General features: G+C 30.7%; 3 protein-coding genes across 3 annotated transcripts in view; 1 reads left to right on the top strand and 2 right to left on the bottom strand.

Annotated features, from left to right (window-relative positions):
• Window positions 1–312: 312 nt before the first annotated feature.
• Window positions 313–4,365, bottom strand: LOC125071660 (protein NipSnap). Its single transcript, XM_047681975.1, has 6 exons — window positions 4,151–4,365; window positions 3,886–4,068; window positions 2,820–2,988; window positions 1,832–1,965; window positions 1,297–1,430; window positions 313–957 (listed from the first exon to the last, which is right to left on the bottom strand). Exons 1-6 carry the CDS (start codon window positions 4,204–4,206, stop codon window positions 809–811), a joined length of 825 nt encoding a protein of 274 aa, XP_047537931.1. The 5' UTR covers window positions 4,207–4,365; the 3' UTR covers window positions 313–808.
• Window positions 4,366–4,724: 359 nt separating this feature from the next.
• LOC125071658 (rabankyrin-5) overlaps window positions 4,725–18,357 on the top strand; it is a 45,651-nt gene continuing 32,018 nt past the window's right edge. The window contains exons 1-5 of the mRNA XM_047681971.1: window positions 4,725–4,825; window positions 4,937–5,242; window positions 5,377–5,557; window positions 6,060–6,160; window positions 8,021–8,157. Coding sequence (XP_047537927.1) covers window positions 4,822–4,825; window positions 4,937–5,242; window positions 5,377–5,557; window positions 6,060–6,160; window positions 8,021–8,157 — 729 coding nt within the window. The 5' untranslated portion in view covers window positions 4,725–4,821. The remainder of the gene's footprint in view (window positions 4,826–4,936; window positions 5,243–5,376; window positions 5,558–6,059; window positions 6,161–8,020; window positions 8,158–18,357) is intronic.
• LOC125071663 lies at window positions 10,084–17,071 on the bottom strand. The gene is made up of 3 exons (XM_047681979.1): window positions 16,720–17,071; window positions 13,445–13,606; window positions 10,084–10,990 (listed from the first exon to the last, which is right to left on the bottom strand). Exons 1-3 carry the CDS (start codon window positions 16,763–16,765, stop codon window positions 10,734–10,736), a joined length of 465 nt encoding a protein of 154 aa, XP_047537935.1. The 5' UTR covers window positions 16,766–17,071; the 3' UTR covers window positions 10,084–10,733.

Raw genomic sequence — 18,357 nt, 5'->3', positions numbered from 1 at the left:
ATTAATTTATCATAGTAGGACATTCAAAACTAAGTCAGTTAGCTTTAGAAGAAGTATTCAACAGGCCATAAATTAGAATCTCAACTCGCAAGAACAGTCTATTATATACTATGTGTAACCTTATGATCCAATAAAACAAGAACACGAGCTTATCAAACATGTGTACATGTACATCAGGTAATAAATTAGTGTTGGATTACTGAGATGGCGGATGATAAAATGGCAGGATCATCCATTTGGCACCGTAGGCAACTTCCTACTGATGACATCTTATTCAGTATTGTTTTATATCTAGTTAAAAAAAAAACATCATATTTATACAATAATATATTTTAAATACACGATTTCATATTCAGCTAAAAAAAGAAAAAATGCTTAGCTACCAATGTGTCTTAGATAGCGTTTAACATTTTGTACGTTAAAATTGTACAATTTTATTTACATCGAATGTTCCCTGGGGGTTACATGCTTAATTGTTTACTTCACGGAACCACACTAGCGTTTGTTAACGTTTAATTTTAACTTAATTCTATAAATGCATCCTACGTTACATTATTACACACAGAAATTTAACAGCAGAGAATTTTGATTTCATTTCATTGCTGTCGTTGATTCGTCGTACATTGCGTAATTTTTTTTCGATTTAAACGAGAAACGCATGTCCCGCAGCTAGTTCCTCGGGACGATTGTAAAAATATATATATATAAAGTTCATAAAATGCAAAAGTGTAGAAAATCGCTACGACTGTCGTTCACAAGATAAAAGACAATTGAAACGCTAGTGGGGTTCGCTCATAGGGCGGCGCGTCTACTGAGTGGGCGAGAAGTCGGTGGGCTCGAGGATGCGGCAGTGCATCTCGCGGATGAGCGGCACGGTGTAGGCCACGCACTCGTCCCAGCCCGGGTTGCGCCACGTGCTCTCGCGGGTCTCGCGCCGCGCCTGCAGGTCCTTGTAGCCTGCCGCCAACGAGCCCAGGTTACACACAGTAAAAAATCTTGGAAAAAAAATATGGTGACTGCTACTAGTAAGTGTGATTTTCTTCTGACCGATTTTAAAGAGCAGTCAACTGTGCCAGAAAAATAGTGCATCAGAGTTCAAGTGCAGGACCAATAGTTTTATGTGTTTTCCGAGTGCCAATGCAAAATGCTGCCAATTTTCAGAGGGCGAGCTACTTAGAATTTCACAATGACACGGCCTTGAACAGCCACTAGACCAACCAGGCAGACTTTAGTAAATCTGTTATATATGTATGTACGTAAGTAAATATTTTTAAATAGATAATGTTTTTCACTTACACCAAATATGATGAACGTTGTAGAGCCTGCCTATTTGGGAGAAGTATCCGGCGAAGGCCTCGTTTTGTGAACGCCGGTACGTCAGCCCGCGCGCCCAATTGTTGCCCCATTCGATCATCGTACCGGGCTTTAAACTGCAAGTAATACAATTATTCAATTATCGTTCGAAAGAACAGTAAATTTATTGTGTTGCAAATACACAATTGAAATTTATTAGGAGTGAAAACTCAAAATATATCGAAAATAAGTCAGTTTTTAGTCTGTGATTCCTGTCTTATAGTCCGATGAAACTGCAATCCTACATAACCGGCAAGAGATCAGGACTAGTGGCTTTAAGTGCATTATTTTAGTGCACTTTCCACGACCAGCTTCCTTGACCGATAAAATAAATAATTTTTCTGGCACGACTCGGGACTGAAATCCGGAATTTCGGAATCTGAATTCTGAAACCTATCCACGAGAGCACTGAGGCAGTAAGTCATTAATAAGTAACCTAGTAACATATATATTATTAATATTATATATTACATTATACCTGTAAGATCTAATTTCGTAAATGTTTTTCGCAGGACGAGGGTCACCCGAAGGCCAGAAGCTGAAGGCGAGCAGGTATTGCAGGTGGCGGGATCGCACAAAGTTTCCACGTTCTTTCTCCAGCGCTCGATAATCCTTTAAGATTTAGATATAACATGGATTAATCTTATATAAGGACATTTTTAATGTACTTTATACACATGAAAACACAATTGTTATTATTTGGAAAACTTAAGATAAACAAAGGAATGGAAGCTTGGACTGTGAGTATTTTATAATTAAAATACTATATGTGAGAGGCTTCATAGATATGTATTGCTCTATTCACTGATCAAAAATATACACACTTAGCATGCATGTCTTAGTATCTTTTATATCTCAGGATAAAATAAACTATTATAGGCTTTTTTATAAAGTATAGAAAGAAGCCAGCTTTATTCAAAAAAAAATCTCATATTTTGTCATATCATTTTCATATATCCAAAATAAAAAAATAAAAATTGCTTACAAAGTTTCTATTGAGGAAATTAAAATAAAGAAACAGTTGTTGAAAATTGTTTTGTTAATTTTACTATAAATTTATCTTCTTTTCACCATAGATTTCAATAAATATCTAGTAAAAGAAGCAATAAAATTTAGCTGCAGATAATATAATATATATAGTTTATGTTTTATCAATTGAACGATAGGAATATGATAACAAAATAAAAATATTTACATTAAATACATTAGGTAGTTGGCAAATAATATGATGAGATAATCAGTTTTATTGCTAGTTACCACATATATAATAGAATCAAAGTAAAAAATTTTACATTATAACATTGCAAAGAGTTGAATAATTTATATCTTAGACCAAATATCTTGTGTGTATGGATTCATTTATATATATATGTGTAGTAAGTAATTTTTCAAACAGTTTTAATTCATTTTCTATCAAATTCAAAATAATAGATGTGCTAGGTTTAATATAACACATAAGAACTTACAGGATTTTCTCTAAACAATATCTTTGCCTTGTCAATCTTTTCGAAACCACCAACATAGCGCCACAGATGCAATGCCTGGTCCATATCACCCACCGATACTGTCCATGATCCCACTAGCTCACAGCCCAAATCAGCCTTACGAGATTCCACAAATGCCACTGAGGTTTTGCTGAAAAATTATATTCCATTAGATAAGTTGCTTGTTTATATGTAGCATAAATTTTACATAGAACATTTTGTGGAATCATTTTGAATACATTAAAAGAAACGAAATGAACATCTCATTTCATTTCTTTTATAGTTTAGTTTTTTTTAGTTGCCATCTTATTACTTACAATTTTAATCATATGATGTAGGTTTTTTTATTGCATTAACAAAATAAATTAGTTCAGGCTCTTTCCAAGTGAATGCTGCCAAAACTATTACAGATACAGGAATGTCATAATAATTTTATTAATAATGAATAAAGGTCAAATCACTAAAACTATGAAAATAATTTGTCAAAAAAAAAAATCATGTAAACATACATCAAATAAGCTGGTTTACTACTTTTATATAATGTTTGGAACATTCCAATAATCTAATTGTATAGTTTTTTTATATCATAAATAATAATAATATCATAAATATTTATTTAGAAGATAAATAAATTATTCTTCTTTTATAAGTTCATAATTGTTTTTATTGTTACCAATATTGTAATGTCATGTCATTATCTACTTTAATTAAGATAGTGTTTTATGGAATATTTTATTTATTTCTAATACTTAAATGTGTATTTTGTAACTTATCTCACAAATAAATTAACCTGATTAAAATTATGTATGGAAAATATATCTTATTTATAAAACAAAGATATTTCTAGTTTTAAGTTATTTTTGGAATAGACAGTTACATGTATTGCCAAGGATTACTAGAGATTACAATTGGTTATTTTTGAGTTATAGGTTTTTTTTTTATAAAAACAACCAACTATTCTATTTACAGAATGTTGCATAACAGTAAGTTTGTTTTGCGAACGACGATAGAGAAACAGTTATAAATAAAATGCATGTACTATACATACTAATTTTGTAAGTATTTGTCCACGGAATCGGGCCGAATGTTATGAGTGTGCAACGCATATACAATCTCCTTGTCGCTTAGCATACGGCTGTGGGATTCCTTCGTCGGTTCTATTTTTCGTACCAGCAACTTCGAAAGCCATCCATCGTCAGCATTCAGCCGTGAACTTGTTGTAGATATCAACCTAAAATTAAAATATGGTTTTAAACCAAACCGTTCAATTAACAACAAACGAATACAAATGATAACTTTAATAAAAATAGTACCTTGAACTTTTAGGTATTGCTGAGCTTAAAACTAAAATCTTATTCAGGGAGTTCATTTTGGCCTTATAAGTACCAGTACTTGAATAGGGTAACTGTTTATTTTACACGAAGTTTCAGGCCGCTGCAACTAGTACTTGCTGTTATCAATTCATTTGACTAAATCACTTGAAGGTTATCTCGAAAATAGAATTCGGTGAATAAGTGACATCTGTTGTCGACGACCTTAAGCATTGATAACAACTTTGACATCTAATTGTTAAAATACAAACATCAAAGTTAATAGACAATTGTTTTTATTATATTAAACAGATAATTTATAATATCAATTTATAAAATATAACGTAACTACCATTAGCAACTTACTAGTGTGATACTTATACTTCTCTTCGTAACTTCTCGGTAAAATTTGAATCTGATCATTAGCTCTACTTCACATGAAAAAAGTACATTATATTTTTGAATCATTATATTTATAGGACTTTTTGTGTATGATTTCTTCGATTGAGTAAAAACTATAGACTAAAAATGTTACCGTTTGACATTTATAGTTGTCAATATTGTCAGTTTCATTACTTGTTACTCGATTATTATATTTTTATTTTGATATAATTATAAAAAAGCGAAATTGCTGTGATTCTTCATATTGATAAGTTGATAATTGGGACCGCATTATGGGTAAGGGTAGTAAATTCTAGTGCGTTTTTCTCCTGAACAGTTTAGTGGGCGGTGTTATCAGTGGCTTGAATTGCAAATTAGAGAAAAGTAAAATTATGTCTGTTTATGCAGGGTCAAGTGAAGTGACTAAACTTCAGCAGCATTTAGCTCTTCTCAAAGAAGAGTATGGAAAGTTGCAGAGTCATTGCGCTGAAGTCGAGCGAAAATATACGCTTGCGGCAGCATCCGCTGGTGATCTGAGTGAAACCAGTTTCATCGCAAGGCTTCTCATGACCGTGTCTTCTTTATATGGGCGAGACACATATTCAGATATTGTAATAAAACTTCAGAGCAAATTAGTTCCAGGTCATAAGTTTGTTTTGAATGCTCGCTCTGATGATTGGAATGAGGAAGCCCTCAAGAATTTAACAGAATTAGGTAATTTCTTATTTACCATAACTTCTTAATCCTTACTTTATAACGTCAAGATTAAAATAATTAAAACTGGCTTATTTGTCAGTAAAAGATTTTTAATGATAACATTATTGCAACTGTTTTAATATATGTTATAGACTGGTCAACTCTACCTGATGATGTTGGATCAGCTCTTTTGAAGTGGCTGTATACGGATTTGGTAGATCTCTCCCGTGGTGACTCATTTGCATTGCAACTAATGAAGTCAGCGTCTGATTTTAAGCTCCATGGTCTGGTTGCAAAATGTGAACAAGCACTTATTGCATCTGTTGGAGTAAGGTAAACATTTTCTTATATAGTTGTGAATTGAAAGTATATTTTAACTATTATAGTGTTAGGGTAGCTTAATAAATTTTATATAAACATCTTCATTTGAGTGTATCAGCTAGCTATAAAAATGATAAATAATTTAGTAAATGTAATTGAATAGATTATTGCATCATGAGAATTTGTTTTATTAATTTTAAGAGAAATATAACCAACATTAATCCTTGTAATCTTGTATTGAATATAAAGATAATAAACTGTGAACAATATGATTTATGAACAAAATTTTCCAATCAGAACACAAAATGATAAAATTTAATTTTTGGATTGTAATTTTATTTTTCGGAGAGAACTTATCAAAATTATAACTTTAATATCTAATTCATAGATGTGTTCAGTTACAACTTTCATTTATAATCTTATGTCTGAGATTAATAACAGTATATAATAACCTGTTCCTTGTGAGTTATTTTTTGTAAGCTTTTTAAATTGATTGAATGTAATTACATTTTAGGACTTGTGTGAAATTCTACTCAGCTGCCGATGAAATTGGTGCATCTGCATTAAAAGAACACTGCTCTGGTCTGATATCAGCTCACTGGGATGATTTAACAGGTATTTTTTATGGTTCGCTCTTTATAATTATATGCAATACTGTTATAAAAAAAAAATAGTTACTTGTGGCTTTGCTAGCTTTTTAGGAGTTGGGCATCAAGTGTTCGGTATAAAAAAGTAGCCCACATTTTTGGATTTTAAGCTTGCTTTATATCAAATTTCATTTATTTTGGTTCAGTGGTTTGGCCTTGAGATAGCAACAGACAGGCAGGCAGAGTTCCTTTTCCTTTCAATAATATTAGTATAGATTATTAAAAATAAAAGGTCAAATAAGTATGCAAAGGCAGACTTATTCTGTTTAAAGTTATAATAGATGTTGTATTACTAGGTTATGTATTAATGAACATGTCTTTGGTCTTTGCACATTGGTTTTATCTTACAGAATAAAAAATATTATGAAGTAAGGTGAGGTATTTAATTATGTTGTGAAACCAAAAAACAGTTTAGAAGTTTTTTAATAACACAAAAAATATTCTGATTATGCTATACCGTGTTGCAAATTTTAATGAAAATAAAAACATGATTTAACGAACTCAGGCTAACATAGCAATTATAATCTGTATAATTTGAATTGACCTTGGTCTAATAATATTTAATTTGAAATAAAATTAATTTTGTCTTAATTGCATTTAATTATGAGAAGAGTAAGATAATATTTAATATGATATTTTTTTCTAAATTAAAATAAGTTCATCAGCATGAAAACTCAAGTTAAATAAAAAAGCATATAATTTTATTATAATTTATTAATACTAATGAATTCTTAAGTGCTTGTAAGGTAAATAGTACTGGGAATTATTGTTACAATTTTACACACTTTTCGTTTAATATATATGATTTTTTGATTATGGTTGTTCAAATATATTATCTGGAGATATTATTTTTTATTACATATTTTAAATATATAAAAACAATGAAAAATAGAGCCTACTTATCTCCGCACCCGTTAGCCTAATCGTTAATATAGATATGCATTCAACCTACGCGTTTTTTTTAATCTCGTGTTCTATCATTTAATTATTAATTTAAATTGCCAGTTTTGTGTAATAAAGTAATGTGCTTTACGATAGTATTTACTACTTGCTGTACGCTGCGGTAATACCCGCCTTTTTCTATTATATTATATATATAACTTTAAGAGCCTGAAACGATTTAAATTAAATAACGACGATACTAGTTAAATTATATATATATAGAGATGGATAAAAACGCCCATAAAGATAAAAACGGGATTAACGAAAAAATTATAAGTAGAAATTTTTCGTCAAATCGTTCGGGCGAGTCACATTTTTGGTTCTCGGGATTCGCACTCTGTATGTTGAATATAAGGTTGACTGCTTGGATAACCCGTTTATTTACAATTTTCCACGAAAAAAAGTCATTGCCAAAGTTGTTGGGAATTCAATTGTCAACAATTTTGGTTGTTATAATTTTTTACAGTTTGTCAAATCCTAAATCGACTGGGCTACATGAACTTAAGAGCGGCGGTTATTTTAAAATCACAGACAAACACTTTATTTATTTGTTATTAACGCGGCTTCTATAAAGCATAGGAGTCCTTTTCCCAGCAGTAGATTTATTACTATAACTTTACCCTTAAACTACTGAAGTAATATTTTGTTTTGAGTAAATCTATACTCAAGATAACTACAATATTAATAATTGTTGCAAAATATACCTCAAATTATCTTTATTTATTACTATCACATATAATTTTATAACGAACAGCAAAAAATTGCTGCTAAAAATAACGCCGCCGATAAAATTTAACGTGGAGGCGCGCCTTTGTGAGTGAACAGGTTTATACTATACGTCAATATTAATCTAACTACGATATTAAGTTTGTTGTTTGTTAAACAGGCGAAGATTTCGCTCACATGTCATCCGCACTGCTGTATCGCATGCTGAAGAGTAAAACTTCTCAGCCGCTTCACGGCGCTGTTAGGCTGTTACGAGAAGACGTCGTGTTCCTCTGTCTTGTAGAAAACCACACAAATGTAAGTACTTCTTATGATACATTGAATAATTTGATATACTTGATCAAAATCAATGGATTGACTATGAAAACGACGGAAGTGTTTACACTTGAAGAAATTTATATTAAGAATAAAGGAATAATATATGTTGATAACATTTCGGTACATTCCACGTATTAATACATTAAGGGCATTGGAACGTTCAAAAGTCCGCCAATATTAAGTGTAATTTTTTTTTAAATATAAATAACGTTTTTTTTTTAATAATCGGCGATAAATCACGATATTTGATACTTAATATTTACAGCCCTATTTTGCAAAAGATTCGGCATTTATAAGGTTTTGCAATTCAATGTTACTCATTCGGTAGCTGCGAAGTGATTAAATGATGCGCGCGCGAGCTGCGGCGCTTTGACATAAGGTCAATTTGATCGCATAGGTGACACATTCTGCGCAGTGAACGCTTTGTACCCCGATATCCGTGGGTTAAACGAACGTGGCGTTTTGGAGCCAACAAAATCAACAACTCAACCTTAATTTGATTTGAACGGTAATCCCCCCGATCAATATTCAAATAAAATTAGGGTTATTTAAAAAAAATGGTTGTGACGTGGGTTGAGTTGTCTTTGCTATATTATGTTATGTATTAAATAACAGACACAATGAAATAAGTGAACAAATATTTGTATAATTAAATGACAAATGAAATTGCTATTAAATATTCCGTGGAAAATTAAACAATAACAAGAAAAAAGTTTAAAAACGTTATAATAAACATATTTGAATGAGACAGTGCCAAAGAGAAAGAGAGTAAAATATCGATGGGGGTTTAGTTTTTTTTGTCTGGAGCCAATCCTAGGGATATAACCAGGTTAGGCTTCTCATAAAAATCCATTGTCATCGCAACTTAATTATCATTTTTTTTTATCATTGTTTGGCGGATGAGCATATGGGCCCAGGTGGCCCATGTAATGGATGGTAAGTGGTCACCACCGCCCATAGACAAAGGTACTGTAAGAAGTATTTATAAGCATTCCTTACATCACCTATGCGCCACTAACCTTGAGAACTAAGATGTTATGTCCCTTGTGCCTGTGATTACACTGGTGCACTCGCCCTTCTAACCGGAACACAACAATACACAGTACTGTTATTTGGCGGTAGAATATCTGATGAGTGCGTGGTACCTACACAGACGGGCTTTGTGCAAGCCCGTCTGTGTAGATTTTACCAATTAAAATTGACTCCATTAAATAAGAGGGAGTCGTCAAAATTCAGCTCAAAAAATCTTGTATTAATTATATTCGACTGTTCCTTGCTTATGTTACATGTATAATATGATTGTTCACGTATTCAAGATATGCAGTCTGTCTCGAAAATATAGTAAAATCTAACAGTTACTTAATTCAGAACTTCACATTAGTAACTTTAAAGATACAGTATGAGACAGTACAAAAGTATGTGTATGTCTATTTTGTCGTTTAACAAAAACGTCACTCGTTTGTATGTACGTTCATTTATGTTGACGCTTCACATAAGGGCCCAGAAGACACATGAATACACGAACAAGTGAAATTTATATACCATAGTATTTATAAAATTCACCACGTGCTTAACGGTGACAGAAAACATCGTGATTAAAGCTGCAACTCTGTAAGGGTAATTTATCCAACGACCGTATATCCGTAAAATGTTTTCCTTAAGTGAATGACATTTTCTGACGATGATATTGTCTTATATATTTTATTCTACATTAAAACAAAAATATTTTAAATAATTTCTTTATTTTTTTTTTATGTTGTACTTTTAAATATGTCATTCTAATATTAACACAAAATATCGCTTTTAAAACTTTTACTCAGTATCAATAAATTATAATTAAAACTGAGTTATTATTTAATATTTATTCATATTATAATTATATATTATTACATTTAGAGCTATCAATTTAGTTAACTGAATCGAAATACTGTATTGCTTAAACACATGCTTTATTTTATTTATACATATTTGAGGTCAATAACCTCATAACAGCATAGTACACAAAATTTATAAGAATTGCCAATAAAAAAAATTACAGCATTGTTATATTTAAATACCTACTTAGTACTTTGTACTAAGTCTGTTAGTATAGTTATATTTTGTACACATTTATAAATAGCCTAATAAGAATTTGTATACAATCCAATACATTATTAATCATTTAATATTTTTTTAAAAAGTCAAATGGAATAAATATAAAATAGTCTATGCCGTGAACTTTGTTCACTTCCTAATGCTATTGGTGTATAATAATAATTAAAATGGCAGTAAGTAAAAATGCGATTTAAAAATCACATAATTATTAAATTATGACTAGTGATATTTATTTCATTAAACATAATAATAAAATATTTTACTTTTCTTTGGAATGAGAATACAATTATTCAAAAATGAAATATCGATCGAAAAAAAGTTTTTGTTTCTTTGCATACGAAATGCATTTAGTCATAAAGTCTACAAACAATTTCAAATGGCAGGAGTTTAATTTTGAAGCTCTTGTTATCATATTTGGGTCGTTAAACATTTGCTTTAAAATTTTATCTAAAGCGTTCACATTAACTAATTAAATATACAATAATAAATAACAATATAGTTGTTGAATTGATTATGTTAACGTCAGACGCGTTACACAGATTGCCGCGGCAGTAGCAGTTGACTGTTTTCGTTGGTCTGTCTGAGTCATAGTCTTCCTTACACGTCTCTTCGTAGACTTCGTATATTGTATTCACCTTCTGCCACTTACCGTTTATTCTTGCTTGGTCGCCATCAAGAGTTTGTGAAGCACAAGCTCTCTGTATTGTGGACGACGTCACTAAAACAATATCAATTCATTTAATGTATTTCGCTTGCATGATATTTTTATTCAAGTATTCCAAAATCAAAAATTACTTTTTAATTTTATATATTAAATATGTGTCATAGTTTTATGCTAAATATGTTTTGTTCTTTATAGGAAACTAGTTATTGCCCGCGGCTTAGTTTGCGGTTCGGTCGTTAGGTGTTAGGCATAAATAAGTAGCCTTTGTCTTTCCTAGGAGTCCTCCGTTTGGTCGTGAAAGAACAATATTAAGATAGATAAGAGTTACTTTCACATTTATAATATTAGTATAGATAGGTGTCTAACGAGTTAACTAATAATCGTGTTTTTACAATTAGAATATAGTACATAATTAAACAAAGAAAAAATCACAAATTCATCAATCGACGCAGATATTATGATAATCAGATATATTATCACATATAATATAAAAAATACCCGAAACGATAAACTCCATCTTTTCTAAGTTGGCTAAAACAACGGTTTAATTATTAAGTCATGTTTAATTGTCTACAGAATCGATACGAAGCGTCCGTAGAATTTAATTGGAAGTCTTATCAATTAATAAATAGCAAGGCCCCAGCATGACACAACGATACCCCTTAATCAACTGTAAACATCCATTTCAGGAATGTAACAGGAAAATAAAATATTCTAATTAGTACTCAAAGTATTGTTAAACATTTAGCGGATTTTCCAATTCGCAATGTTTTCCTTCCAAAAACTGACCGTAAATATTAAAACTATATGTACTTGGTTACATTTAAAAATAATCTTCATTAAAGCAGGCTGTTACAAGCTCTTCAATCGTCGTGTAACAAGATTCAGATGAAATTACATAGTCAACTACTTACGGTTAAATTTGTATATCCTGTATGGAATTCAACGCAATACTAACTACGCTATTTGTCATATATATATGTAGGTATTCCAATAATACTAGTGATAGCCCGCGTGGACATGTTAGACTGCCTTTCAAAATTATTTAAGTAATCTTATAAATATACAAAAATCGTGTCGTCCGAGTATCGTTTGTGAAATTGAGTTAAAACTTTATTAGCAGTAACGTGATAATTTTAGACTTATTTCCATCAACATACAATAAATAACATTACAACGCAAGCTGCTAATAATAATAAAATATTTTGAATAAAGCACGCGATTAGGTAGATGAGTAAACATATTCAACCGATAGGTTTTTTAATCTTTAAAAAGTATATAAGCAATAATAATGTTTTAAATAGTTTAGGTACACTAAAAATAAATAAATAAATATAATTAATAAATCTTAAAATATACATATAGGCAAAGGGATCCGACAAATTTTACCGGGTGCTATGTGTATAGAAGCTATTTAGTATTCAGTTTGCATCAGGTTTTTTCAACCAGTGACCTATAACCGAATGCCGGCTGGCGACCGGCGCCTTATAAAGAACCGCTCATAATACCTAATTTGAAACTCTTTTAAATTCAAATGATCTAACTTATAAGTATGGTTAAGAAATTCTAAATCAAGAATCGAGAACGTGACCTTCTTTATATTTTTCAAATATGTATGTATTTCAAACATATTTTTATTTATTGCGATAAAATGATTATGTTAAAAATCCTTCTTAGAAGGATTTTAGTGAGGATAGTTTAAATTACTAAAATTAATGAAATGTATATACTAGCTTCCTTCCATTTGGAGAAGGGAAGGCGGGTCTGATGTCGGGTGTTTGGTAAGTCATGTATGTTATGTCAGAGTATAAGCTATATGTATTCCAAATGTCATCCAAAGCCGTTTTTGCGGAATTGTCTGAGAGAGGACCATTATAATATCAGTTAGATGCTAGACTGTAATATGTACAAAACATTATACAGTACTTCACTTCATACATCAGTTGCAAGACAAACTTACAGGTGAAGTTAAATAAAAACTTGTAAAAAATCAGTGATTCAGAGTCAATCTTTAATTGTCAAACATAATATTAACTTATATGAGTAATCTTCTGCATGCTATTAAAGTATTTAACCGTACAATAAAATAACTAAAAGTGTTGGGCGGATATATTTGATGACTAATCAGGATACCTTATGTTAATGCTGAGAGAAATTTCCTTTTGCCGTATGACGTATGTATATAAAGATGTCAAGGAACTTAACGTGTGAAACGCAATAGCAATAAATAATTGATATACATACAAAACATTATAACGACATCGTAATAATGTTTTGTATGTATATCAGTTATATTACTATACTGGTTACCTAGGTATTAACGTTACCGCAACAAAAAAAAATCTGCGATACTCCAAAATATATGTTAGGTTATATGTTTATTATATATAATAAATAACTAAGAAATAAAAGTAACCTAACCTAAATTGGCTGACACACAACACACACAAAAATAATCGATTATTTTTATTTACATTCTCTTATATATTTAAAACCTTAAACACTCACTTCCATCGCCAAATCTCAGGGTGGTCTCCCGTTTAAAACACATGGTGGAATGTTCACAGTCTTCTACGAATTTCTCGCTACCGTCAAAGTCTTTGCATAATAACGACCCGTCATATGTCTGCTGCTCTGGATTACATACGTAGCAAAATACACACGACGAAGCTGAAATGAAAAAAAGTCTCTCTTTAGATAAACTAATGACCTATAAAACGTTAAAATAAATGATTTACATATTCAATATAATACTAGTTTCAGCCCGTGGCTTCAGCGTGTGTAAGGAGAGGTGGGTTAAAGTACGCGAAATAGCATGATGATAGATTCACTAATTTATAATATTAGTGAGGTTTTTGATTGGCAGCTTGGCCTTCCACGTACATAAGTAATACAGCTAAGCAGAAATATTTTGCAATGAATTGTTCAAGTTCAATGCGTGTTATTGTTAGGAGAACGTAACATCATAACACTAATCTTAGTACGAAAGGTCGTATGTAAAAATAAATTCTAATGTAAAATGCATGAAGGCGTAACTTACTGTAATTTACTTTAATTATAAATTTAATTGTTCAAACGTCATTTCGATAATTGGTAGTAATTTAAGAATAAAACAAAGAAATAATCGGTTAATTGTTACATATGACCTTTTGCACCAACTGTAGCGATAAGTCTCATTGTTGACAGACTAAATGGTAATATACCTATATTTTTAATTTTAATAAATGTTTTTGATATCTATAGTACTTTAATTATTATTTATTTTATTAAAGTAATTAGTTGACGTGTTATTTATAATACAAACTTATCCTCTTAAACCCATTTGGATGTCTGCGTGGTGCGTGGATAGTAGTAGTATTTATCGTTTGATTAGTTTAAACTCTAAACGAATTAAGTCAAAACGTCATTTCTCTGAGTTTTACTTTACGTTTAAATTCTTACTTTGAAGAACATGGTTTCCGATCCTGTAATTATCACTAATAAAAAACTAATACTGTTAAATCATTAACAAACATTAAAGACTATTATTAAATGTTATTATAACATTTTCTGTTTATAATTTATTGTGTAAATAGTTTGTTTTTATTTATTTCCTTTAAAAATTATATACGAAACAACGAATTTTATTTAAAAAAAAAAGTGAGTTGCTAGTTTGAACATGTGGGATATTTTATCTCCAAATTAATTTAAAAATTACAATTGAAATGATTAATAAACTTAAAAGTAATATCTCAAAATATTATACAAAAATTCAACGAATCGACAATCACCTTTAATGAAATCGGTAATATATGCTAAGCAAACGAAAATAATATACGCATTACATATTATTTAGTTATATAATTATGCAAATATCATACAATAAAGTATTTAATATGTGGGTGGACTAGGCGTAATGAACTGCCTTTGAATGTTAATAAGTATTCGACAAAGGACCATTTTGTAGTGTCAAGGACTAGATACTAGGTCACGCGACAGATGATATTCATTGATTTTTCGCCTTAATTAAATAAGCGTTCCTCATAAAACTAGTTATTATGTTACGTTACTGTGTATCTGTTTATCGCTGCTTGTATTTATGCAAAAACTCATTAATATGTAACTTCGTAGTTGATTTAATTTTTAATTTTTTAGTGTTGCCAGTGTGCTTATATCATTACAGGAACATATTCATTCTGTTTTTTTTTTGTCGAATTTACCTGAGAAAATTTTTGAGATAAATAGTGATATCGACTTAAAAATTAATTTCTTTTTATAAATTATTTTTTTTTATTTGTCGAAATCAGATCGAGGCTAAAAGGTGTCATTGGGAAATTGATATTTGATAGAGTAGGCGTATCAATGTCAGACATTTTTCTTTATTGAATAATTATCTTTGTACACGAATGTTATATATGGTAGATTAATCTTTTTTTATGAGATAGTTGAAGTGTTGCTGAATTCTTTTCATCATTTATAATTTTAATTTTGCCTACATTTTAAGCTGTCAGTATGTAGTAAGTCGAACATATACGTTATGAAACTTGTACCAGCTGGATTCCACATATATAATACTATGTTGAAACTTGAAGCACTCCTAAGTCGACGTCACGTTACAACGACGAAAGTTTTTTTTTATTTTTTAAATACGTTGCACAATCTTCACATATATGACAGTTTTCGTGTAATATTGTAAAATAAAAAACAGTTCTGCTTCATAGCGTATTGACCACATTCGAAACTGTGTCAAAACTTTAAAATTAACTCTTCGCTAAATATTTGGTCAACCACCCGCTGATAACACGAGCTATGATTAAATTGGGGTTTAAAATATATCAAATGGACTATGTCTGTGTATAATTAGGATAATTGTTTGTTGTACATGCCAACCACAGGCACTTAATGTTAAAACTTCTATCTATCGAGTGGAACAGGACAGGAAAGTGAATATGTAATTAAAACATTGTTAACACGAAGACCTGTTTAACGTTTTAGATGACGGACCAAGATTATAGTCGATATTAGTTTTGCTAATTTTGTTTAATTGCCGTCACGCTAACTAAAGTTCGATAACCGTTTAATGCGTGTTCGTGTTAGAAAATATTTAATACGTATTCGTTTTAATCGTTGGGCAAATATGGTGCTACCGAATGTCAAACTAACGGTATTCTTTTAATGAACCAAATTAATCTCTTGAAACATTTCGACCAATTAAAAAACAATATATATGTCAGTAAATTATACGCATCTTGCTAAATGTTTTACAGCCAAGTATATGTATCGAACCGTCTTAGTCATAAAAACACGTTAAATTTTGTTGGTCGAGATGCATAACTCGTTGTTTTTTTTTTAAATTATAATAAACATTTTATATGGACACAAATAACATATCGATAATTATAATTTATGACTTAAATCTTTGCTTATTTTTATTTTAATTCGTAGATCATATTGTGTATACTCTTTTTTTGCGTCTTTGACAATATATTTTTTAAATAATGAAGGACCGACAGCGGTACATTGTATGTGACTAAAAACTTAACGGTTCGCACAAGGAAGTATTTTAAATACTCACATTAAACCAGTGCCCATCACGTTTTAACTGTATTGACTAGAATGTAAATAGCTATATAATTGTAATACTATTGAACTTTACAAATAAATTGTAAAACATTTTTATACCACTGTGTCAATGATTTACAATAATTTATATTCTCATGTCTTCTCAAATTGTTGAAGGTCAATGACATATATATTTTTTGCAATATTATTCTATGAATCCAATTAAATAAATAATCACTCACTTTTAAAAAACATCGATAACGCCAATAAAACAAGTGACAACTCCATTATATCTGTACAGCACTTAGCAATCGAAGTATCTTTAAAAAAATATATGTTCTTTATTTAAATGCGAACAAGTTACGAAATGCGAAAATGACATGAAGTGCGCGTAACACCGGTTAACGCGGTCGCGCTCGGGGCGCATATGGTTCCATGTGCTTTACTGACTGAAATTGGCCTCTCCACGCTCAAGCCATGATTCACAGGAAGGAAATCCAATGGCAAAACGGGACATGTCCAAACCGAAGAAATAAGCTTCTAAAACTCGCGCACTAGAGTTGATTCACGCGATCGATTCTGGCGCCGGCGCGGCACTGGCCAACTTTTGGCGGTCCGACTTATTTGTATTTTTGTTGCTCGCGCTCTCGACTCGGCTATTGTTTTGTTTTTTATCAACATCTACGTCAGTGACTATTGATAATGACAACATTTTTATCTCATGTCATATGATATGGTGTACAAATTATATTTATCTTTATTTAACACTTATTATAGTCATAATTTTATGATTCGTTTGCCTCGTTTTTACTTTTGTATGCTAATTGTATGATAATTTATTGATGAATCAAGAACCGGAACTATAACATTCCGGATTCATTGTAAAGGGTTTCGTGTGATTGTTGATTTACGTCTCGTTGATTCATGGTAGAAAAAATCTGTTAATAGGTAACCTCAAATAATTTCTGGCAAGTATCTCCTTGTTATTAAAACATTTTCAAGAGTAAATAGCTCTTGAAAATGTACACAAATAGGTGTGTCGGAATCTAATTATTTGTTCTATACTATTTTCATCTTTATTTAGAAGAATGTTCATTATTTTCTACTACTTAGACGAAATTTGTGTTTTGATAAAAATTAAATAATTATTTTTTGTTTGATTGTTAAAATCTATATTAATATTATAAATGCAAAAATAACTCTGTCTGTATATTGCACTTTCACGACCAAACCATTTTCAACCAAATTTGGTACAAAACGAGCTTGAACTTCAAGAAAGGACATTTTTTTTGTCTAGCACCTGACGGCCAACCCCTAAAACACGAGCAAAGACGCTGGCAATAACTAGTCCTTTAAATACATAGAATTGTGTTAGCTTGTGTAACATTGTAAAGAAAAATACTTTGTCTGTGTAATTTTGCCAGCTAACCGCTACGTTGTGAAACGTTCCTCTCGATATCAACGCTTGCCACATCCTTTACTCCTGTCGATAAAGTATGCCTACACGATATGATCTGGCAATTTTTATATAGCACATGCATACGCACATTTTATCTGTAAACATATGACCGGAGTCAATACACGCGAAACGAATATTTATATAAGTTATAAAGATACTACGGATCAATACATTATATTAATTTTTGTGTCAACTTCCTCACGAACTAAACATCTATACTAATATATAGAGCTGTTCAAACAGTATGATTTGAAAAAGATTTTTTTGAGTTCGATAGGTGACATTTATTAATAAAAGTATATAATGTATTAGGATTAAGATATGTATTGTATGTATTTAACATCACCGCTACGATCAAAAGAGGAGGGGCAATATTGTTAACGCGCGTAGCATCTATTGTAAGTTTAAAAATACTATTTAG

The sequence above is a fragment of the Vanessa atalanta genome, chromosome 20 (genome assembly GCF_905147765.1).
Source record: "Vanessa atalanta chromosome 20, ilVanAtal1.2, whole genome shotgun sequence".
In the NCBI taxonomy this organism is placed as follows: Eukaryota; Metazoa; Arthropoda; class Insecta; order Lepidoptera; family Nymphalidae; genus Vanessa; species Vanessa atalanta.
The sequence above is the reverse complement of the archived record's forward strand: the minus strand, read 5'-3'. Positions and strand labels throughout refer to the sequence as shown.